General features: G+C 39.1%; 1 protein-coding gene across 16 annotated transcripts in view; it reads right to left on the bottom strand.

Moving 5' to 3' along the window:
• The window catches only part of LOC128737898 (microtubule-actin cross-linking factor 1), a 401187-nt gene that overhangs the window by 56608 nt on the left and 320221 nt on the right, over positions 1–24358 (bottom strand). For all 16 annotated transcript variants that reach the window (XM_053832661.1, XM_053832646.1, XM_053832647.1 and 13 more), the window contains one exon: positions 23691–23912. In XM_053832661.1, the coding sequence (XP_053688636.1) occupies positions 23691–23912 (222 nt within the window). The remainder of the gene's footprint in view (positions 1–23690; positions 23913–24358) is intronic.

Below are 24358 nucleotides of genomic sequence, written 5' to 3'. Positions count from 1 at the left end.
GGATTTGGATTGGATTTGGATTGGATTTGGATTGGATTTGGATTGGATTTGGATTGGATTTGGATACGATTCGGATTGGATTTGGATTGGATTGGATTTGGATTGGATTTGGATTGGATTTGGATTGGATTTGGATTGGATTTGGATTGGATTTGGATTGGATTTGGATTGGATTTGGATTGGATTTGGATCAGATTTGGATTTGATTTGGACCAGACTGGGATTGGATTTAGATTGAATTTGGGATAGATTGGGATTGGCTTTGGATCGGATTTGGATTGGATTTGGATTGGATTTCGATTGGATTTGGATTAGTTTCGGATTGGATTTGGATTGGATTCGGATTGGATTTCGATTGGATTTGGATTGGATTTAGTTGGATTTGGATTGAATTTGGATTGCATTTGGATTGAATTTGGATTGGATTTGGTTGGATTTGGATTGGATTTGGATAGGATTCGGATTGGATTTGGATTGGATTTGGATTGGATTTGGATTGGATTTGGATTGGATTTGGATTGGATTTGGATTGGATTTGGATCAGATTTGGATTTGATTTGGACCAGATTGGGATTGGATTTAGATTGAATTTGGATTGGATTGGATTCGGATTGGATTATGAAAAGATTTTGGTTGGATTTAAATCAGATTTGGATTGGATTTGGGTTGTATTTGGAATGCATTTAGATTCGATTTGGACCAGATTGGAATTGGATTTGGATTGAATTTGGGAAAGATTTGGATTGAAATTGGATTGAAATTTGATTGGATTTGGATTGAATTTGAATTGGATTTGGGTTGGATGTGGATTGGATTAGGAAGAAATTTTGATTAGATTTGGATTGGATTAAAATCGGATTTGGATTGGATTGGATTGGATTGGATTGGACATGGGTTGAATTTTGATCGCATTTGGATTTGATTTAGACCAGGTTGGGATTGGATTTAGACTAAATTTGGGATAGATTTGGATTGGATTCGGGTTGGATGTGGATCGGATTTGGATTGTATTTGAATTGGATTTGGATTGGATAGATTGGATTTGGACTGGATTTGGATTTGGATTGGATTTGGATTGTATTTGGATTGGATTTAGACTGGATTTGGATTAGATTTGGATTGGATGTGGATTGAATTATGAGGAGATTTCGATTGGATTTGGCTTGGATTTAAATCGGATTTGGATTGTATTTGGATTCGATTTGTACCAGGTTGAGATTGGATTTGGATTGAATTTGGGATAGATTTGGATTGGATTTGAGTTGGAATTGGATTGGATTTGGATTGGACTTGTATTGGATTTGAATTGGATTTGGGTTGAAGTTGGATTGGAATAGGAAGAGATTTTGATTGAATTTAAATTGGATTTGGATTGGATTTGGATTGGATTGGATTGGATTTGAATTGTATTTGGATTTGATTTAGACCAGATTGGGATTGGATTTGGGTGGAATTTGGATTGCATTTGGATTCGATTTAGACCAGGTTGGGATTGGATTTAGATTGAATTTGGAATAGATATGGATTGGATTGGGATGGGATTTGGATTGGATTTGGATTGGATTTGAATTAGATTTGAATTGTATTTGGATTGGATTTTGATATTGGATTTGTATTGGAATTGAATTAAATTTTGATTGGAATTTAATTAAGTTTGAATTGGATTTGCAATGGCAGAAACTTGGCGAAATGGAAGGGAAAACGGCACATGGAAAGAAAAAATGAGCGAAAGAAGAAAATGGAACAGAAAAAGAGGAAAAACGAGACATAAAACGGGGACACTTTATAGCAGAAGATGAGGCACGGAAATAAAAAATGCGAGAAAAAAAGAAAACCGCAAAGAAAACGTGGTACGAAAAAGATAACGAGGGTAAACTGGACAGAAAGGGACAAAAAAACGATGCAAAACAGGGTAATTCTCGGGACGAAAAAGGAGAAAAAACGGGATAATAAAAGGGAAAAAGAAAAGACGAAGATAGGAAAATTGAAGAACGTCTTTTCTCGTAAAAAAATGGAGAAAAAATGAAAATGGAAGACCTAACAGAAGGAAGAACGGAGCAGACGAAAACGAAAAACGGAATGAAGAGGTGTTAAAAGCGAGAAAAGACGAAAACCGAAAACGAAAAAGTTCAAATGGGACAGAAAATGACAAAAAAACAAGACAGGAGCAGAGGAAAAATGGGCCTGAAAAGAAAAAAAACGGAAGAAACAAGACAAAAACGCGGAACGGAGGAGATTCAGGAGGACTCAGGAAAAATGGCATAGGGGAGAAAATGAACGGAAGAAGAGAACAGCGGTCAGCAAAAATGAAAACCGATAGCGAAAACAAGAAAAATCGTGGGTTAAACGGGATATAAAATGAGAAAAACTAAAACGAAAGAGGAAACCTAGAGATAAGGAAAAACTATTAAGAAACCGAAGGAAATGAGAAAGAAAATGAAGACAAACTGGATAGAAAAAACGAAACAGGAAAACGAGAAAAACGTGTCAGAAAACGAGGTAAAACGAAAAAAGTCGAAAAACGGAACAAAGGAAAATCAGGACCTAGGAAAATCGAGCAAGAAATGGAGATAAAAGAAATAGAGAGAGAAAAAGCGGAAAAAAGGAAAAACGAGTGAGAAAAAGATTAAAAAACGACGCGACCAAAAATGGAATACAGAACAAAAAAGAATAATAAGAAAAATAAGAGAAACCGAAAAGGAAAAAAAAGAGAAAAACGAAAACCGATAGAGGAAACGAGGAAAACGGGAAAAATAGGTCAAACGGAATATAAAAGTAGAAGGATGGGACAAAAAATTGAACAAAGAAGAAAAGAAAAACAGGATAAACGAATTGAAGAAAAACGGAAGATAGAAAGACGTAAAACGATAGATAAAAAAGAGACCCGAAGAGGAAGGGGAAAAAAGGGAGCCAACAATAGAATAAACGTGAGAAAAAAAGGAAAAGCGGAGCATCAAAAAGATCAAAAATACAACTGACAAAGGCGAAATATGAGAATGCAAAAGGACAAAAGGAGTTAGAAAAAGATGAAAATTGGAAACGAGAAAAAAGGAAAAAAGAATAAAATGTTGGAATATAGAAAAGAAAATTACAAAAAACAGAACTACAAATATAACAAAAAATGGGACAAGAATCGATGAAAAGCGAAACAATGAAACAGGCAACACAGAATAGAAGAAAAAGCAATCAGCGGGAAAACGGAAGGTAATATTTATTCAGAGCGTTTTGCATTAAAATCAATTCTAATAAAAATCGATGTATCAAAAAAAAAGTATGTCCTTGCCATGAAAACTCAAATTCGAATCAAGTTTCTCTCTCTAAACAGGTCAACAATAATTACTTCTCGATCATTCACTTGAACAAGAGTGTCTCATCCGAATAGGCTGGCTCAATAATTAAAATCCTTCAGACAATTTCTCCCTCTGATCAGTTAGTAACCAACTGAACGACTGGCATGCGCCGTATAATTGATCATATCGCTATACTTGATTAATGCCACAAACGAACCTCGAGTGCAATTACTCCGTACTTGTCCTTCTGGTTTGAATGTGCTCTCGCTTATTAATATATTTTCCCGTTTGTTTCCTTTCACAAACAATGGGCACCACCAAGCAAGAAGCTGCTGTCCCCTAGTATCTTCTTCGATCATTACAACGCTTTTCAACCGAATCGACCGGATGAAATGGTGACCTTGCGAAATGATTGTTTACAAAGGAATATCGCGCCGCCATTGACCGGCCCGGCCGCGCCGGCTATAGGTACCGACCGACTGACTGACTGACTGACACTGAAAGCGAACATCTTCATTGTGAGTTTTGCTGCTTTCGCTATAAATATGTAAGCAAACACAATCACCACACTCTCTTGGGTTGTGTTTCCGATGAAGTATAGGCGCCCCTTAATGGTCTAATAGTCAAGGATTCGATTTGTCATGCAGACTATAAAACGGTGTTGAATACAAAAAAGTGAAATATTTCAAACAAAGGAGAAATTTTTTTACGGTCTTACAAAGAAACCAAAAACGATGTTCATTTTGACATTCAAACACATAACCCCGTTCAGATTGCCTGTTTAACATTCTTTGACATTTGAAATTATCACCCGATTGACGCGACGAGATTTGATCATTATGTCACTTTCGCGGTTGTTTTTTTCTCGATTTCATTGCGACGATCATTGAAGCTGAAGGAATCAATTCATTGTTGAGGCATGTTCTACATTTAGTACCTTTTCGATACAATCAGTCAGAAGAAAAAAGAAAGTGACGCAACATCGAGACTCGAGACCGACGACGGAAACCCGACCTTTGCTGGTCAGTTGACAAAAGCAATAAAGTTGTTACTCTGCTCTGCTTTGCTCGAAAAATTAGATTACCAGCCGTGCTTTGTATTTCGCATTAGTTTTGGTTGGTACTGACGTGTTTGTAGTTGGCAGTACAACAGTACATCGGCACGACGACACGCCATGAGAAACTCCGTTGAGCTATTCGAAATAATAGAATTTAGCACATTTGAAGCTGTCCCGTGATACGGTTGGTTCCCGGTGGTGGTCCGGTGGGTATCATGTTTCCACACACGTTTTGTATAGCTCGAAATTTGCACTCCGTGTGACATCTTGCTCCCATTCCCAGGGAACAGAAAATATGGATTAACCAACAAAAAAAAAAAACGACCAACAAAACGTCGTGACACGATTAGTCAAAACTTGAAATATTCTACTGCATATATTTTACCGTGTTACCTTTTTTCCCCCAAAAAACAAGTTGTTTTACGTAGATAGAAACATCTGTCAGTCGTCGGAATGGATCGGAGTAGAAGAGGAAACCAGCTGTTTTTTTCTGGCGGTAGTTGCGCCCGCGATGCCCTCCAGTAAGGTCAGCTCGGCGCTGCTGGCGGTTGCCTGACTGTAGACTGTACGTGGTGTGAAATGACGCTCGTTCAAAAATGTTATGCATAATTTTCACACGCTAAATCATACGCACAAAATGTAGACAATGTGTTTCCGTTATTATGTTTGTCTTTTTATTACAGTTCCTTTGGGGCTTTTTTGGATTATTCGCAAATCGTCATGATTATTGATATGTGAACAGCAATTGACAATAATAATTTTCAACCTTCTTTTGCGTAATACTACATTACTGACATAAATTCAAATGCGACAAAATGAAAAGTGAAAGACGCACCGAAATAAAATATTTCGTGATGCGCTTGATAGTATGTCATCTAAAAATATTCGCGGCACTCTGCAATAAGAGGCGAATCATATGCACGTAGAGTTACGTGACTTGCTACAAGTGGCGCACACCGTTCGCTTTTTGAGATCAAAAATTTCAATCGTGTAGTATTGAAGCAATTGTGTCGATGGTGGGTACAATCTGACACAAATTTGTTGATGTACAAAGTATAGACAAAGTAAAAAACTCAGAGAATTTGAGCTATTTAGTTACTTATTAGTCTTCTTTGTAGGAAAATTTAGATTTATAAGAGATCGATGACGGCATTTTGACTGGTATGGCCGTTCTTCAATACCAAACTCCGACAAAAAATAGTCTAACGGTATCAGATTGCAAGATCTTTGTGGCAAATTGAAAGGTCCGTTTCAAGAAATTAACGATTCGCCGAACTTTCCACCTAATAAGTCCATTGTGGCATGTTGCGCCACCTTGTTGGAACTAAATGTCATCGCCATCAATTTTACCATCTTGTGATAAAAACGTTGTTTGATATGCCACCATAGCGTAATCGTAATCGTATCATTTGCCTGCGAAACTTCCATGCAATAAACCACACAAAATCACCAATTGTTCGGTATGTAATGGTAATTGATGAACACCTCTTGGAATAGCTTTAAAACCAATACAGAAAATTCGGTTTGCTTATAATCCTGTACAAACCAGAAATGTGCTCCATCTGGGAAGATGATTTTTCGATGAAAACCAAGGTCGTTTTCCATTGTTTTTAAGGTCCAATTCTCAAACGTCGTATATTCGAATCTCGACTGGGCGGCACTGCTAGATAGAGTCAGTAGGGCAATTGTGCTAGCCCGGTTTTGTCTAACATCCGGCGGTGAAATCGCGATAAAGAAGGGTCAAGTCTTAGAAAGATATTAAAGCCCAAGGCTTTGCTTTGCTTTGCTTTACTAAGACCATCTCGGCATCAAGCCACAGTGGACAAGTTTCGCACGAATTTTCTATCAAGGAGGCTCTTAATCTAAAACCGTAGAATATACAGCTCATTCAAGAGCTGAAGCCGAATGTGTAGAATGGTACGTTACATTCTGAAAATGTTACTATTTAATGGGCTTTTTGAGCCAATGAAATCGTTAGTTTTGCATGAAAAATTATAACAGCTTAAATGTGGTGACCGTCACACAGCCATCGTTACCGATCTTTTCTGTATCACAAATGAGTATGCTTAATGTGGAAGAGCCGTGGTTTCAACAAGACGGCACAACATGCCACGTCACGCCTGCCTCAATGGTGGCTTTATTGAAAAAAAAAACGTTCGATGGACGAGTAATTTTGTGGATAGACTCGTGAACTCGAGCGTTCGAGGTCATGCAATATTTATCACTGTTGAACTATTTCTTGTAGGGCATATGTTAAGTCTCCGGTCTACGCCAATAAGCAGACTATTGACGCCTTGGAAGACAACATTCGCTACGTTATCAGTAATATACAGCGTCCGTTGCCCTAAAAACTTGTTCAAAAATTGGACTTCCAACAAGCCGAATTCGTGCAACTGATACTATTTATCTGTATTTTATTTCAATTTCAAATTATATGTCTATAAATATATTTTGCATCTTATATTTTTTGCCACAACAAAGCAAATCCAATATGTTACATTTCATTTTTGGAGCTTGACCTTCTGATTTTTTTTCAAAAGGCTTTGCAGTCAACTGTTATTATACAGGGCAGTTGCCGAGCAAGTGCGACGATCCTACTTGTCTCTTACAGCCTCTCTCAGTTGAAAATCGAACATGGGACGACTGTTCTGTTAGATCAGTGCAGTAACGCACCTCGTGGCTAACTGGGAGCTCATATTTTCGCCATATCTGTTAAATTCTCTATTAAACCAACTGCTTCAATATAAACATATTTTGAGTATGCAACGTAAGTTTTTAAAACGGATTTTTTTTTTGCTGAATTGGGATGTTTCCAGTAAAGTTCAAGAAACTCAAACCTTGTGACTCACTTCAAACTAGAATAAGCTATACAGGTTGACAACAATCATTTTAAACAATAATCATTTAAACGTGACCTAAATTTAGAAGAAAACAAACCGGCGCAAATGTTCCCCCCGAAGACAAGAAACCTTCCGAAAATGTTCAGTGAAGTCAGAGAGTATTTAAAGAAAAACAAAACAATACAAACAACCCAACCAAAACCATGCTTGCCGGGGCCCAGTTTAAAATGTCTTTACCCCGAAAACAAGCAAACAAATCCTTGAAACGTCGTCCGAAACAACAAATGATTTCAACAAATGTTTTCGAACAACCCGTTCGCCATAGCGTCATCATTTAATCCTGAGCAATTAGTGAATCGCAAAATGATCAGAGATCGTGTCAAAAACAAAAAAAATAGCAAAAATTCCACCAATGGAATGCCAATGTTGGTTACATTTTCTTTGGGAAACTATAGCATTGTTTTTTCTTTCCTTCTTTCAGTACCTGTCATGACGAACATTTTCCAAAAGAATTGTCCAAGCAATTATTCACAAAATCGCAAACTTATTGGTCATCATCACTTTCGTTTTTCTGTTTGTGCTATTTTTAGATTTTAGTGTCACCATTTTAATCAGTATAGATAAAAAAATAGACAGAACAGCTACCGGAGAAGCGGAGAGATGGGGTTAACTGCCTAATCTTATTGGACTGTTGGATTGTTGGAGCTGGACTGTGGGACTGGACTGTCCCAAATCATTTTCCACCTATCACCAATTGTGAACAGATTTGTGGGAACTTATCAAGCCGGCTTCGTTGAAGGACGGTCAACAATGGATCAAATATTTACACTGCGGAAAATGCACCAAAGGGCGGCGAATACAGAGTTCCCACGTACCATTTGTTCGTTGACTTCAAAGCCGCATATGATACCATCGACCGAAAAGAGCTAAGGAAAATCATGGACGAAAACAGCTTCCGCAGGAAGCTGATCAAACTGATTCAATCTACGATTGATGATACACAGTGTTGCAGTCGTATCTCGGGTAGATTGTCGAGTTCATTCGAATCACACAGAGGCCTTCGTCAAGGTGATGGACTCTCATGCATGCTGTTCAACATAGGTAGCGCTACAAGGTGTTATGAACCCAGCGGATATCAACACGCGAGCCACGATCATCAACAAATCCAGCCAATTCGTTTGCTTTGCTGATGATCTGGATATTATCGACGGAACATCTGTGGCGGGGGCTGAACAGTACAGTAGACTAAAGCATGAAGCAGAAAAGGTTGGGTTTAATAAACGATTGCGGTCTCTCGGGGCTAAAATGGGACAATGCTCGCGAACTCAGTATTCAAAAGGTTATGGTCAGGTCATCACGATTTTACAGTTTTAGTAACTCATGATACCTATGATACAACCATTGTAAAACTTCTTACTGTGATAGCTAACTTTTCACAATATTGTGAGTTTCAATCGTGTATTCAAAACACCCGTACTGAGTTCAGTGACTAAATCTTACAAAAAAAGTTTTCCAGGCGCAATGAACTTTTCTTCAAGAAATGATTCATGAAATACAATTATCGAGATAAATTTTGAAAATGGATAAAGTGTGTTTTGCTGCACACGTAGACTATAGAAAAATCCCCTCCAGTAAAGTGTTTGGGAAGGCTAAGGTGAAATACTAGAAAAGCGCTAATTGTAAAGGTCGGGCCACTTGAGTAGTCATGGTTGGGCCACCATAATTTTAAGCGCAGAAGCGCAATAATCGCTAGAGAATGTCAGTCACGTAAAATGTGATGAAAAAAAGCAAAATTAATACGATGAAAACCTAGATTTTTGTTGTTTTTTCATTGTAGTTGTACACTTCGGTAGCAATATTGATTTTACAAGATCGCCAAAATTTCGAAAAAAATGCAATTAAAAATAAGATATTTATACCTATATGAGCCGTTGTCCACGGAATTCATTCTTTTCATGTCTCTATATAGAATATCAATACGTATGTCTTAGATTTTCTGCGCTGGCCCAACCTGTACAACATAGCCCGACTATGACAACATTTTTTGTCTCCACGTAAATGCCTATAACTTTTTTATTTTTCAAGCAATCAATTCAAAACTTTTCGGAAATATACCTTGTTCTTAGATCTTTGCAACGAGGTATTTAGATTTCCAAAATTCCTTTTGAAATGAAAGTTATGGGCGAATTCCAAAACGTGGCCCAACCACGACGGCCCAACCAGGGGCGCAGCGAGCAAGATGGTTAGACCAAGTGGAGTAAAATCTAGCGGAAAGTATGCGATCTGCAAGAAATTGAAAATCGGCAGCCCACAACCGAGTAAATTGGAGAAACTTTGCTCATCAGGCTTTATCTTAGGATGGCAGGCCTACTGGAATTGTGAAGGAACAAATCTAAGTCCATGTTTCGTTCGCTCAACAATCACGTTTTCCTAGTTTATGAAATAAACTTTTTAATCTAAATCCAATCCATTAAAGCAAAGCAAAGACTAGGCTACATTTCGTTTTAGAAATTTGACCTTCTGTTTTTTATACGACAGACGAAACGCAGTCAGGTGTAAGAGTTGGACAGTACCGGGGCTAATGCTGCGATTCTTGCAGGCTCACCCAGTCAAGATTTGAAGATGCGACGAATGGTTTGTTGGCCCAGTGGGCCAGTGCCACACCTCGAGGTTGCACCATCTTTCATACATCGCAAAATGGGCATATTTAAGGGGGAAAAGTTTTTCTAACATTTTCCGGAAAAAAGGGCTTAATTTTTTTCTCTTTTTTATTATAAAAAATGTAACTCGAAAATTATTGGACCTACAAAAATGATGAACAAAATGAAAATTGATTTTTACACTGAGAAAAAAGCATTTTAAAAACTAGAAATCGATTTTCCAAAAAAGGCCACCTCAGAAATTAATGAAATTTTTTTGAAGATAGTTAATTATATGGCCTACTATTCTTTCATACATCGCAAAATGAGCATATTTAAGGGAAAAAAGTTTTTCTAACAAAAACCTTTTCCGGAAAAAAGGTATTTAAGTATTTTCGAAAATTATGACACCTACAAAAAAAATGAACTATGAATGACTTTTACGAAAGTTATTGAATTTTCTTTAAAAAATGCTGAAAAAATTCTACACTGGAAAAAATAGCATTTTAGAAACTAAAACTCGATTTTCCCAAAAAAGCACATCTCGAAAATTGTTGAAATTTTTTTTGAAAGTAGATAATTACATGGCCTACAAGCCTTTAATGTATTGCAAAATGGGTATATTCAAGGGATAAAAATTTTCCAACAAAAAATTTTTCAAGTTCTTCCCGGGGAAAAAGGTATAAATAGGTGTAAGTTTTTGTTAGGAAAACTTCGAGATGAAAAATCGAATTTTAGTTTTTAAAATGCTATTTTTTTTTCAGTGTAGAAATGATTTTTGTAAGAAAAACTTTTTTCCCCTAAATATGTCCATTTTGCGATGTATGAAAGAATTGTAGGCCATATAATTATCTATCTTCAAAAAAAATTTCATCAATTTCTGAGATGGCCTTTTTTGAAAAATCGATTTTTAGTTTTTAAAACGCTTATTTCTCAGTGTAGAAATCAATTTTTATTTTTTACAGTATTTTTTTTAAAATTCAGAAGATTTTCTAAAACCACCCATAGATTTTTTTTAAGGTCCATTAATTTTCGAGTTATATTTTTTATAATAAAATATTTTATATTTTATTTTATAATAAGCCCTTTCCAAAAGTTAGTCTAGACCAATTTTAAAACTAAGTATGCAAAGTTGTTATTTACATGAATTCTTTACACACAAAAAGTTTCAATAAATTCTGAAAGGGTCATGCCAACCTCTGGTCGAGTTGGCGTGAAATCCGTCCTATTCAATTGGGTGTTTTTTCAAAGACGGTTGAGTTTGGAAAATACAAAAACGGGCGTACAGAACCAACTCAAAAACAAATTGCTCTTAGTTTTGAATAATTTAATATCTCAGAACCGAGCAAAGCATTAATGTGAGAGTATCGCGTGTGCACTCCTGCCCATGTAGTGATGACTGATGGTGTGGTTAGCGATTCTAGTCCGACCGTCAAGGACCTTATGGACTTTGGAATTGGTATCAAATTCAAAGATTCAAATGTCCAGCCGGTAAGAATAATGAACTGATAGTATTTGCAAAAAGTATTGCAAGCCAACGATATAATCTGTATTCCGTCAGATTCGTTTCGGGTGACTCTCATCAGATCTGCTCTGCCAGTCCACGTATGGGTATAGGGAAGCTTCAACGATCTTTACGTCGTTTTGGGGCCGCTGTTTAAGATCTACCATGACTGCAACGGTCATTTATAGTTGCAATTTGGCACGAAGTGATAAGTGCGAAATGGGAAGAATCATCGAAAAATAGTCTCTACGTAGAATTATTCTCAAAATAAGCAGAAAAATCTAAGGAGTCAAAATCTAAATATTCTATGCACAAAATAAATCCAGACGAAATCTCCCAAATTGCATTGCAAATTAGCAGAAATCGAATTTGAATTTACAGCTGCTTTATTTAAATGAAAACGCTGAAAGAATATCAAACAACAATCCGGTTGAGAGTGGCGTAGTCACAACAAGAAGACGTTTGTCCTGAATTGCACTTTCCTAGTTTCGTAAACAGCATTAACATACGAATACGAATGTACGCCGGCTCCGCCGCACAAGTGACCAATTGTTAAACACACAAAATGGGAACGCTCCACTTCACATTCATACGTGCAAAATAAAAACAAACTTGACTAACTCAAATTATCGCGCCATCACGAACGAACTGCCGGTCCCCGAGTCCATTTTCGAGAAAGTGTGGCTCCGGTTTTGGTAGGCTAACGTCATGCCAAAAAATTAAATATAAAATAAAGTTATGGTGCACCAATCGTTCATCCAATCAACGTGCCAGTGCCAGCCAATTGATGGCGGAGGACTTTAGCAAGACTGATGATGAGCAAGCCAAAAAAAAGCAGAGGAAATTTCGCGGAATTTCTTTGAAGTCAACGACGGGAATGAGTGCGATAAATGTAAATAACTAGGGTTCGCGGTCACGGCAATTTAGTCTGCCTTCGAATGAGTGACTTTATTTATGACTGATTGAATAAAAAAAACACTTTCCTGCTTCGAATTGTTTACAATGCGTCGCGTCGCGGTATTTACATCCTTATCACAAAAGGTGCTAAAGCTTGTGATAACATTTGAAGAGATATTTTTTTTTTATGCTGCTTTGTTGGTAAATTCCAGTTGTTTGCCTATCTTTAACTTGTAAACCTATTTCCATCCAAAGTGAAAGACTGTGAAGTGAAACGTTTTGCTATGGACAAAATAAACCTGCCACACAGTCAATTGACGCTTTAGTCGAGGCCGGTGAAGGTCACGGTCGCCCCCGTCGGAATAAATTTGCTATTTTGCCTGCCTGCCTGCTCGCGCGGCTACAACGTCAGAGATGTTTCACTTAACTGCTTAAAAAGACTAGCAGCGCGGTAGTAAAAATAAAGACCGCAATCGAGCGATTTTCTGAACCGGAGTGGCTTGCATAATACAACCTTACAAACATCCTTTCGTGTATGGTTCAATTTCCGGCGAAACATTCCTCGACCTGAACTGGAATGAAGGCCGGCAATCTTCTTTACAACGAAGGGGGGAAAGGTACTGCTGCTGATAGTGATGCGAAACAGAGGGGCAATTCATAATAACACCGACTTCATGTGTGAGAGATAGAAGATTAGAATGCCCCGCAATGACCCTCAAGTTCAAGTTTTGAGGGTTGCGTGCAACTTTGTTCCGACTGTGTTATATCATGCGCGGCGCTATTCGCCGACTGCTGAATATGTTAATGTGCTGGGGAATGTTGGTAGTCTCACGTGGAAGGGTAGGAAAGTTATGAGCCTCCACTGTAGTTAATTAAATTCTTGAATATAAAAAATAAAATATTATTTTATGGATCGAAGATAACTTCCCATTTGCAAATTTTCTCCATTCCACTGCATTGCAAATTTCCAATTAATGAAACAAACCAACTTCAACTTGGAGAAGCTCAGTTTCACCGCACACAGGGAGTCAATCTATGTTTACATCTGTTATCACGAACTGCAATTTACTACCTTCGTGAAGTCGTAAACTCTATCGGCACATACATATAGAGAGACCTAAACTTGCGATTATGAAATGCCGAACAGTAAACCCATTACTCCCTATTGGCTCCAAGACGACGGTACACCAGTATGCCCCGTCTAGTGTGTCACTGGGTTAAGCCCAGTACAGGCGATGATGGAGACGCTCGGTACAATGCCGGTATGTAGCTTTATATACATTTGATTTCCTTTTCCAGTGCATCCGAAACTCAATTTCAATTTCGATTATTCGACCTTTTCCGTCAGTTTCCAGTTGTTGGCGTATTTCCAAATGAAATTATTGATTTCTACTGAGACGTAGAAATGATTTGATACAACAAGCACAAATTGCACTTGCCGGTTACTAACATTAGTGTAAGATGGTTGGTAGTAAAAAACAACAACAACAACAATGGCTTAACACGTGCGACACAGTTTATGATTTGGCTTCCCCCGCGTGGATAATCCTTTTCGCTTCGATGAACCGCCTATATTACGAAGAAGCCTCATTCGCTTCTTATTCACTTATTATTCCTCAAAAAACCAACACCCCGACAGCCGAAACGAATGCTATTCCCAGATGTCCGCGCGCCGTTGCTCTACCTTCACGAAAAATTTATTCATTCAAACTGATGTGAACAATTGAGTCTATATACTATAAACGATAGCCGGCATGAAAAAAAACGTTCAAATTCCGTTCTCTGTCCGTACTACTTATCGCGCGCGTTTCGTCCGAGGCAAACTTTAATACTGAGACTAACGTCGAACCGGTGACGCCGGCAAACCGACCGTGGCAGCACAGCAACTCACCGCCAATAACGGCGACTCTGGGAGTTCTCTGAGTTCTCTCATCAGGCAGGGCAGGATCCCCAAAAGCTCTCGCGAGCTCCACCACCGAAGAGGGTGGTAGGGTAACTCAACCAACGTTGAAACTTTGAAAGAACGACAGAAATCAAGCTTGAAGTCGTCGCGCCGCGATGATATCATCTTCGTTGGCACGATGAAAAGTTTACTAATAATGCGAGTAAATAAACAAAGCGGGTTGTAGATTTAAAAATGATAACCACTCAATTGCCACTTTCGTTATCATCTGTGTTTGGAGTTAGGTTTAGATGGATCTCAACCTCAACACACAAATATTTTTTTATTGCAAACTAGACGACTTTAGCGACCGATGATGATGTCATGTGCCATAAACAGTAAGCCTTCTCATTCCGTAGCAATTTGAGACCCCTTATAGATTAGGCGGAACCAACCCATATGTGTTGGTGTCAGATCCGCACGAAGGCTAGAGTGTAATAAAGCGGCCATTCATTACTTAATTTGCTCGGGATTATTGCACAATGAGGGTTGAAAAAAAACGACAGAAATTGCATGTTGACGAATCTTGAACTTATTCGTTGATGACGGAATCACAGACCTGAGTGAGGTTGCCAGTGTTGGGAATACGAATAGAACGTAATGCGCTTTTCAATGTCAGTGAGGTGAACTTTTATAGCACAAAGCAGCACCGATGGAGGCGACTGGTATTTTATCCAATCTATGCCAATTAAGCTATGGCTTGGCGTAGAACAATCTCGTCTCCGGAAAACCTGAAGCTGGTTGGATGCAACTGGTACCACATGCATGCTCGAAGAGTTGAACAAACTGGCGTCTTAAAAGCAATTACCACGTACGGCACGTACTGTCCAAGTACTTCAGCGTGATCGAGACACCATTGTTGAACCATAAACGCCACTTCTGTGAACTGTCGCCGTTGAAACCAGGTAGGTACCGTAGTAATGAAGTCACCTATCTTCGATGTTTTGAGCAAATATGATGTCACCAATTGGTCAGATCAGTGTTTCAGTGCCTATGAATATTTATTACGACACCACCACCTCACTGACTGGAGAGCCAATTTGCCTTCGTTCGTTCGTTCGTCGGTCCATTCGCACATTACTTTCCGATTGTAATCAAAGTGCTGCATCATAAATTTCAACCCGGTTGGTCTTGAGCACACCGATATCGCTGTTGTTCCGGTTTCCGACACCTTCAAGCACAAAAACACACCTCGACGACCACCGACACACGGGAGTGCGAGAAATGTGGGTTCCACAATAAGCGATGATCTCAGGCGGTAGTCGGTTGGTTGAATGCAATCTCTTACGGACTGGCACTGGGTAGATCAATCAAAGATCGTTTCCATAACGTCAACAACAAAAAACCAAACCACCGTCAGAAACATTTTTGCCCAATTTGATCATCGAAAGGCTTATTTTTAATGTACGGTCTAAGAAAAGTGATATTTTTTGTTTATTGTTTTTCGTATTTCATACTTGTTTTTGAAAACAAACAGAAACGAACTTTTCAAACTGCCGTGGCCAATGCAAATTGCTGCCGTGATTTTGCTGCTGCTTCGACCGGTTCTCGTTTAACGAATTTCAACAAATTCAACCGACGCGACGCGGCGGCGATTTAAATTGGTCGAAATTCTCGCAGTCATCATCGCAGCTTTTTTATGAATTTGTATTTATTTTCATCATCAGCGGCTGAGTGGGAGCGGCTTTCATGTTTTTTTTTGTGCAAAACAAGACTCTTAACCTTAAACCGCGTTGGCGTCAAGTGGCGACGGGTGTCTGAAGACGTTCTACCAACATACATGTTAACCCATTTATTCAATGTTTGTTCTTGTTCCTGTTCTTGTTAACAGTACTAAGTGGCAAGAATTGGACTGATAAAAAGCCATAAGTTGACGATAATATTTTCAGCTTCAGATTCAGCTAAAATGCCTTTTTCAACGAAAGATTTTGTGCAGTGTTTTCTCCTTATTTTCAATATACAGAATCAATGTGGGAATAATTTTGGTTATAACCAAATGACTAAATTGTTGAATGTCGGGCATAAAACTGCACACTGCACTATCGACAGATTTCGCAATAAAAATTGTCGAGAACAGGTTCATTGGAAAACAACAATCGATCACACACGGTGCACCATTTATATTTACAACCATTGTTAACATATGAAAGAGAATGTCATAGTCTCTGTTAACGAGTTCGGAACGTGTTTCTCTGAACTGTAAAAAACTAGTGACTGATCAACAATCTACAGTCCAACCATAAAAGCAATATTAACGGAAGACCAGCTAGAAACCTTGCTGAAGCCCGTTCTTCTGATATTTCATTTTGAAAACAAAATCGTCAGCATTGGTCAAAAGGCATTTTTTTAAATTCACACGCTTTTTCCGAATTGTTTTCTCTGTCGGTTATAAGTAAAATCGAGCGTAACTTTAACTGTTTTCATTCCAAATATTGCACAGTGAATTTACGAAAATCATAAAAGGTGAATTTAAATTCAATATTTGATGAATTCGATGTCTTCGACGTATTTCGTAAATCATGTCAATAGATATTATGTAGACTAGACAGCCTAGACTAGAAATGAATCAAGATATTTTAAATTATAGCATTAGCTATATGCTTTGTATGAATATCCCCCTTAATCTAAATTTGTCAAAAGTTAGTCATTGCTTAGTATAATGAAAATAAAAAAATAACTTTTTTGTGTTAGGAAATATAGACATACTTTCTTCGGCAAAGTTGTACACATTGTAAAAACAAGCGACTTTGCTGAAGAAATAAAATTTCTATCGTTATCGAGTGCTGAACTATAGGGCATATTCTTTGAAATTTCTTCAAATATTAGTTTTTCATTCTTAGTTTTTGTTAGTTGCATTTTACAACAATACAATGTTTTAGGCAATTATCGAAGCTCTCAAAACACACGTTTTTGCAGAAGACTGCAAATCTCTGGAACTTATACTTTTCAAGTTATCATATATTCAAGCTTTAAATTTCCGTAGCTTCACGAGTCTATGGGGTAAAATGGGGCAAGTGAACTTATAAAATCAGTGCTTCATCTTAAAGCTTAAGTCGAGTACTAGAAACCTGTATGGGTTCCGCTTGTCCCCAACCACCCAAATGAGAGTACGGCTAGCATACATTTTATGTGTTTCGCGTTCACTAAAACCTCGATACATATCCATTTTTAGACATAGACAAACGGTTTCTTTGGCAAAGTTATAGAAAATATAAAGGCAAACAACTTTGCTAAAGAAATGACATTTCTATCTCTATCGAGTGCAGAGCTATAAAACATTTTCCTTGGAAATTCTTTAGAAATAAGTTTTGCATGCTTAGCTTGTGTTGGTTGCATTTTACAGGACCATATGGTTTTAGGCGATTATTGGAGGACTCAAAATACACGTTTTGCAGAAGATTGCAAATCTCTAGGACCTTTCCTTACAAAGTTATCGCTTTTGGCTCGTAAAGTTACGGAAAAATAAAGTTTAAATAAGCGATAACTTTGTAAGGAAAGGTCCTAGAGATTTGCAACCTTCTGAGAAAACATGTGTTTTGAGTCTTTCAATAATCGCCTAGAACCATATACTCTTGTAAAATGTAACTAACATACGCTAAATATGAAAAACTTATTTTTAAAGAATTTCCATAAAAAATGCTCTATAGCTTTGCACTCGATAAAAATAGAAATATCATTTCTTTAGCTAAATTGTTTATCTTTATATTTTCTAAGACTTTGCTGAAGAAACCATGTGTCTACGAACACAAAAAAAATGGACATGTATCGAACCTTTAGCGAACGCGAAACACATAAAACTTATGCTTGCCGTACTCTCATTTGGGTGGTTAGGCACAAGCGGCACCTATACAAGTTTGTAGTACTCGACCTAACCTTTAAGGTGAAGCACTGATTTTATAAATTCACTTGCCCCATTTTACCATATACGCTCGTGAAGCTATGGAAATTTAAAGCTTAAACATGCGATAACTCAGCAACCAAAGGTCCAAGAGATTTGTGGTCTTCTGCAAAAACTTGCATTTTGAGAGCTTCGTTAATTGCCTAGAACATTGTATTGTTGTAAAATACAACTAAGAAAAGCTAACCAACTATGAAAAACCAACTTTTAAAGAAGTTTTAAAGAATATGCCCTATAGTTCAGCACTCGATAAAAATAGAAATTTTATTTCTACAGCAAAGTTGCTTGTTTTTACAATACTTACCACTTTGCCGAAGAAACTATGTCCATATTTCTTAACACAAAAAAGTTATTGTTTTGTTTTCATTATAGTAAGCGATGCCTAACTTTTGACAGATTTAGATTAAGGGGTACATTCATACGAACAAATGTGCTGAAGACCATAAATGATAAAATGAAAACAAAAGACACTAGGAAAAAAGTTCCACTTTTCGCCCTTTTGGACTACTGTGCGGAGGAGGGGTTTGTCCCATCTATAAAAAGGCCACGTAAAAGGTGCAGATTTTGTAACGTCGCCTATCAGCAATAGCAAGAGAATTCGTAGGGCAGTAAATACCAGGCAAGCAGGCTGTATTGGGGGCCCATGCTACCACAGATCAAAATTTTACTCTTCGACAAATCCTCCAGAAATGTCGAAAGTGCAACATGCCCACGCATGATATTTCCACGGGTTTTAGGGCAGCATACGATATAGTCGAGCGGGGTATGAAATGGGGAAGGCAAATGAGGAGCGTCCATTATAGCTCTAGCCATCCCAAGCTCCTACCTAGCGCCTCCACGTGGCAATCCCCGGTAATGCTCTATTGAGTAGCCAAGCTAGGAGGTGCGATACTGGGTGGTTCCCGGCTGCCTGATCTGAAAATCGAGGTTTTGGGCAGACGGCGGATCCACACGACCTTTTAATAGGTAAGCATAAAATAAGTTATTTTAATTATTTTTTTCGTTTTAGTTTATGAAGCAGCTCTTGCTATATAGTGAAAACTTTGGCCAATACGAGTGTTAATACTGCACATGGATATTGGATACCAGAAGAAAAAATAAATTAATTATTAGAAGCACTTATGGAAACCAAAAGGCCGCAACTCTATTCCATTCGAAGGACTGCTGGTGAGATTGTTCTATTTTTACTCATATATACCACATTTCATAAATAAACTAGAATTGGGAAGAGGGAGGGACCATCAGAGCACTTGTTTGAAGCGGTGGGCCTAGGGAGAGTGAAACAGTCAACTTTCTAGGGTTAATCTTGGCCCGATTAACAACACATCGTGGATAATGAGCGGGCTCTTCTCCCCACCTGCTGGAGTCATTCTGCATTAAGACGGTTTATTCAACGATTGACCCAGGTGACTTAGCCCTTGGAAGGAGATTCTCTAAATCCCTGGTACGTGTAAGTGATGTTGCTTATCGACCAATTCCCTTTTGGCCCTTCATACAAGAGTTGGGAAGCATGACCAATCGTTGAATGTGTTCAACTCTTTTTGACATGATAGGTTCATTGCTATGAACGGAGGTTCTGCTAAGGCAGGTGGTAGTATCATATATTATTCATAGCATACGATATAGTCGAGCGCGAACAGCTATGGGCAAATAATGCACGAATACGGTTTTCCGGACAAACTGAAACGACTGATCAAAGCTACCCTCGAGCGAGTTATGTGCTACGTGCGTGTCCTACTCTTCGCAGATGGCTTCGACGTCATTACTGGAAAACTTGGCATGGTGGAGACAATCTGCGCCAGACTAAAAACGGAGGCTAAGGAGTATTGGGTTACAAATCAATGCGTCGAAACCAAATGTATAGTAGGAATAGGCTCCTGAGAAAGCCACGTTATCCTCCCACGGACAGTGATTATTGATGGCGATCCACTAGAATAGGCTGATGAGTTTATATATTTGGGATCTCTGGTTACCGCCGACAATAATACGAGTAAGAAGATTCAACGACGCATTCAAGTTGGCAGTTGAGCCTCGTTTTTCCTCTGCAAAACGTTTCGATCAAGGAGCATACGCCGGTGCACAAAGCTGACGATGTACAAAACGCTAATCAGACCGGTAGTCCTCTAGGAAGTTGAGACAGGAACTTTACTTACGGAAGACGAAAGGTGTTGCAGACTATTTTTGGCGGAGTACAAAGAGATAGCTGAGAGTGACGTAGGCGCATAAATCACGAACTGCAGGCACTACCTGGAGAGATTCCTATTCAGGGCTTGAAAGCGGCTTGCCAGTTGTCTGTGACTGCGTGAATTCGTATGTTTTCTGTAATCAAATGGCACTTCAAAAAGACCATTCGACTGTTTTTAAAATGCAGTCAATCTGCCTCTTGCGAAGACCGCCACCTACAATTTACGTGGTCTCTCAAGAGAAACCAACAGTCGTCCTCTCACATTACGTAGACTGCAAACTGACCGGGAGCATAAGGTGACATATTTTTCGATTTTCTTATGCTCTCCAAATCGGCTACCCACAGTAAACGTTTATCGCCCGGTGTCGGCATGTGCTGGTTGTTTTTTGTAGTCTTGAATCATACAATAGCGCGATTGCTTTTCGTTCCACTACACGCCTACCAGTCACTACTGCCAGTCAATTGATTGCTTTACAATCATTCACTGCTCCGAACGGTAGAGGAAACTTGATCGAAAGAAAATGCAAAAAAAAAGCAGAACGCATTCGTTTTGCTGTATAATCGGAGGTATGACCAATGTTGCAAATCGAGCGAGAAGTCAACGATGCCTACTCTCACGCAAGAGAGTATGAGAAGCGTAGTATTCAATGCTTACGCAACTGTAAAACAAACAGCCGCGAAAGGACAGCCTCATATGATATTTATATAATCTTTCTCCTTGTTTACCCGCGAGTCAAAAAACTCGCGAGAAATCAGCTGCCCGTAAGGGCTAGCGACGCACTGGGATACAGATTTTGCATTGCTTTTTCTTTTCTTCTTCATTTTTGCCATCGATTTTATTCACGGGCGGGAGTGCGAGCTCACGCGAGTAATCGGTATCTGCAGCACGGGCTGCAATGACGAACGAGAGCGACGACCGTAGCTGTTAGCTAAATGCACACTCGCAAAAACTCATTGCAGTGTATGAATAAATTAGAGCGAGAGTCCGAAAGGGATGCTTATGCTGGCGTCTTCGTTAGAATGAATGAGTACGCGTGTGTAAGAAAATTAGACCACACGAGTGTGGGCTTCGCAACATTAGGTATGACTGCGCGAAGTGCTGGTTGTATTACGCAAAGCGTTCGTATTCTACCACTAAACGGAAGGTATGAATCTGAATTTGTGGTGATGTGATTGCTATAGAAAAAGAGGATCCATCGAAACCCTGTTCCTATCGTACAACTGGCGAAAGTTGGGAGAAGCTGCCGGAGGGATGGACAGAAGGAATGATTCGTCCCATTTACAAAAAGAGTAATCGATTCGACTGCTGCAACTACCGCGGCATAACGCTGATAAATGCCGCCTACAAGGTACTCTCCCAGACCCTGTTACGCCGGCTGTCACCGATAGCCAGGGTACCGTAGGGAATTACCAGATGGGCTTCATGGGAATTCGCGTAATTACGGACCAGATTTTCACCATTCAACAGATCTAGCAAAAATGTTGGGAGTACAATGTGTCCACGCATCACATCTTTATTGATTTCAAAGCAGCATACGATACAGTCGATCGAGAATAGCTATGGCACAACACGATTTTTCGAATAAACTGACGCTACTGATCTGAGCTACATTGGAACGAATTATATGTTTTGTGTGCATCTCAGGGGCACTCCCGAGTCTTGTCGAGATGCAGCGAGATTGAGACAAGGTGACGGCTTAACCTGCATGCTGTTCAACATCGCCCTTGAGGGAGTGCACCGACGAACGGACATCGAATGAGAGGCAGGATTTTCAGCAAGGGTAGCCTACTCCTAGGCTTTGTAGATAACTTTGATATCACAGCCAGGAACTAATCTACGCCACACTAAAAGTGGAGTCTAGGAGAATTTGGTTGAAAATAAATGCGTCGAAGACCAAATACATGAAAGGAAGAGGTTCAAAGGAAACAAACGCGTGTCTCCCACCAGTGGTAACCGTTGACACCGACGAACTAAAAGTGGTGGATGAGTTCGTGTGTTTGGGATGCTGGTTATCATAGACAACATCACTGTTAAGGTTTAGTAGCTAATTCAAGCAGGAAATCGGGCCTGCTTTGCCCTTTGCAAAACGCTACGACCAAGAACCATACGCCGCCGTATGAAACTGACGATGTACAAAACCCTTATTAGACCAGTAGTTCTTTATTAACTTAAAATCGTGGCACTGCTCCCGCAGAACATGCGCTCCTTTCCCGTGTTCGAACGGAAGGTACTGCGGACGATATTTGGTGGAATACAAACTGAACGCGGAAAGTGGCGGAAGCGCATGAATGACGAGCTGCAGGCACTGCTTGGAGAGAACCCTGTCGTCCATTTGGGAAAAGTCGATAGGCTACGGTGGGCCGGACACGTCGTAAGGATGCCGGACGACACACAGTGGGACCATTCTTAAAAAAGACGGTTAAGAGTCTTTTCTCGCCGTTCTTGACATTTCTGAGCTTAGGTGTCTTTGGGGAAGTTATTCAAAATACTCTTTTACAACTTTTCATTTTTTCTTACAATTCGATATTAAGGGGATATCACACTTGAAAAAATTACCTTTATGTAGAAACTAGTTAGCAAGTTCATGTGTTCAGTAAAATTAAAGAACTATACATTTTATCAAACTTTGTCGAATATACTAGGTATCTACGTCGTATGGTTTGCGTGATATAATTGGCTTTCTGTCGTGACCCCTTAAAATCAGTTTATTAGCCTTTTTGCGCACAAAACCTTATCTATCGGGTTTGACACGTTCTACAAACTTTTTGATATCATAGTAATACATCATTTTCTAGAAGCCCCTAGTGGTGGCTAGGGTTAAGGCTAGGCATATATGGCAATAAATTTCGGTTTTCTTGTTTTCTGTCTACAAAAATGACGATTCCTAGTGCCGTTACGTTACGTTCCAGGAAAAGAAGTTTTTTCACAGTAACGATTTTGCGAAAAAAGGTTACAGGCGAGCCGTTCGAGGCTTAATGGAAACTGGCATATTTGAACCTAACATCAGCAAATCGAGCATTCATGAATATCCAAACGAACGAGCGAAAATAAGTTGCTTCTTCGAAAACATTAGCATTGATTCAAACTATTCTATCGTCCTGCTTATACATTCTTGACTGAAGTTATGGCTACATTCAGCATTCAATTTTTGAATGAATATTGATGTTTATCGTCAGTATCATTTATGCTGAAATAAAAACCACAAAAGAAACGGAGTAATATCTGTCACAATAGTATTTTTTTGTGAATTTAACAATACCTGCCACCCGGCGTCACTACAATTTAAAACATCTTTTTCAAGCAGTCTGGATTCAACAATTTAAACTATTTCCGGAGGCGTTTAATCCAGTTGAATTATTAGAATATGATTTTCCATTACACGTTCAGAGAATATATTCAACATTTTAAAAATATGCATATTTGAGCAAGGTACTCACCAATCCGTCCGCGCCATTGACCTCGATCGCCGTCTTGAGCCGTTGCGTCAACTGCTCGATCAGCGATTCGTACCGTCCGTTCAACATGTCCAGCCGCTTCGAGTACACTTCGGTGGCGCCCGGGTCGGCGTCCGGTGGCCGCAGGTCCTGCCGGGGAGGCGAAAAGCTCGGTCGAATCTCCACCAGCCAGTCGATGTAGTGCAGACACTTGCCATCGTAGATCTATACGGTGGTGTTGGTTGTTGTTGTTGTTGTTGTTCGGAGGGGGGGTTTTATTTTCGGATCCACGGGGTTGTTGGATTATTTGGTTTGGCCAGTTTTGATCGGTTAGCGATTCGATAGGTTGGTTGGTTGGGAATGTTGGGTATAAATGTTTGTTCATGTCAGGCGTGGGTGTGTTTTTATGTTTTCGAGGCAGTTGTGTGAGTGTGAATGTATGAGTTATTATAACGATTAGTATTCGCTGGTAGAAGATGGCTTTAACTAATGTTTTATTAGGGTTGAAAATGTAAGATCGATCAGAAAGTGCGAGTTTTTAATTATTAATTTGTGTACTAGCGAGGGGGTAAAATTATTTCGACCCTCATTCGTTAATAGACCGAATTGTGCAACAAGTTAATTCTATTTCGGGTGCTTCTTAGTGCCGGCAGCTGCCCGCGGCGAATGAT

The sequence above is a fragment of the Sabethes cyaneus genome, chromosome 2 (genome assembly GCF_943734655.1).
Source record: "Sabethes cyaneus chromosome 2, idSabCyanKW18_F2, whole genome shotgun sequence".
Lineage (NCBI taxonomy): Eukaryota > Metazoa > Arthropoda > Insecta > Diptera > Culicidae > Sabethes > Sabethes cyaneus.
This window is presented reverse-complemented; position numbering and strand designations above follow the sequence as displayed.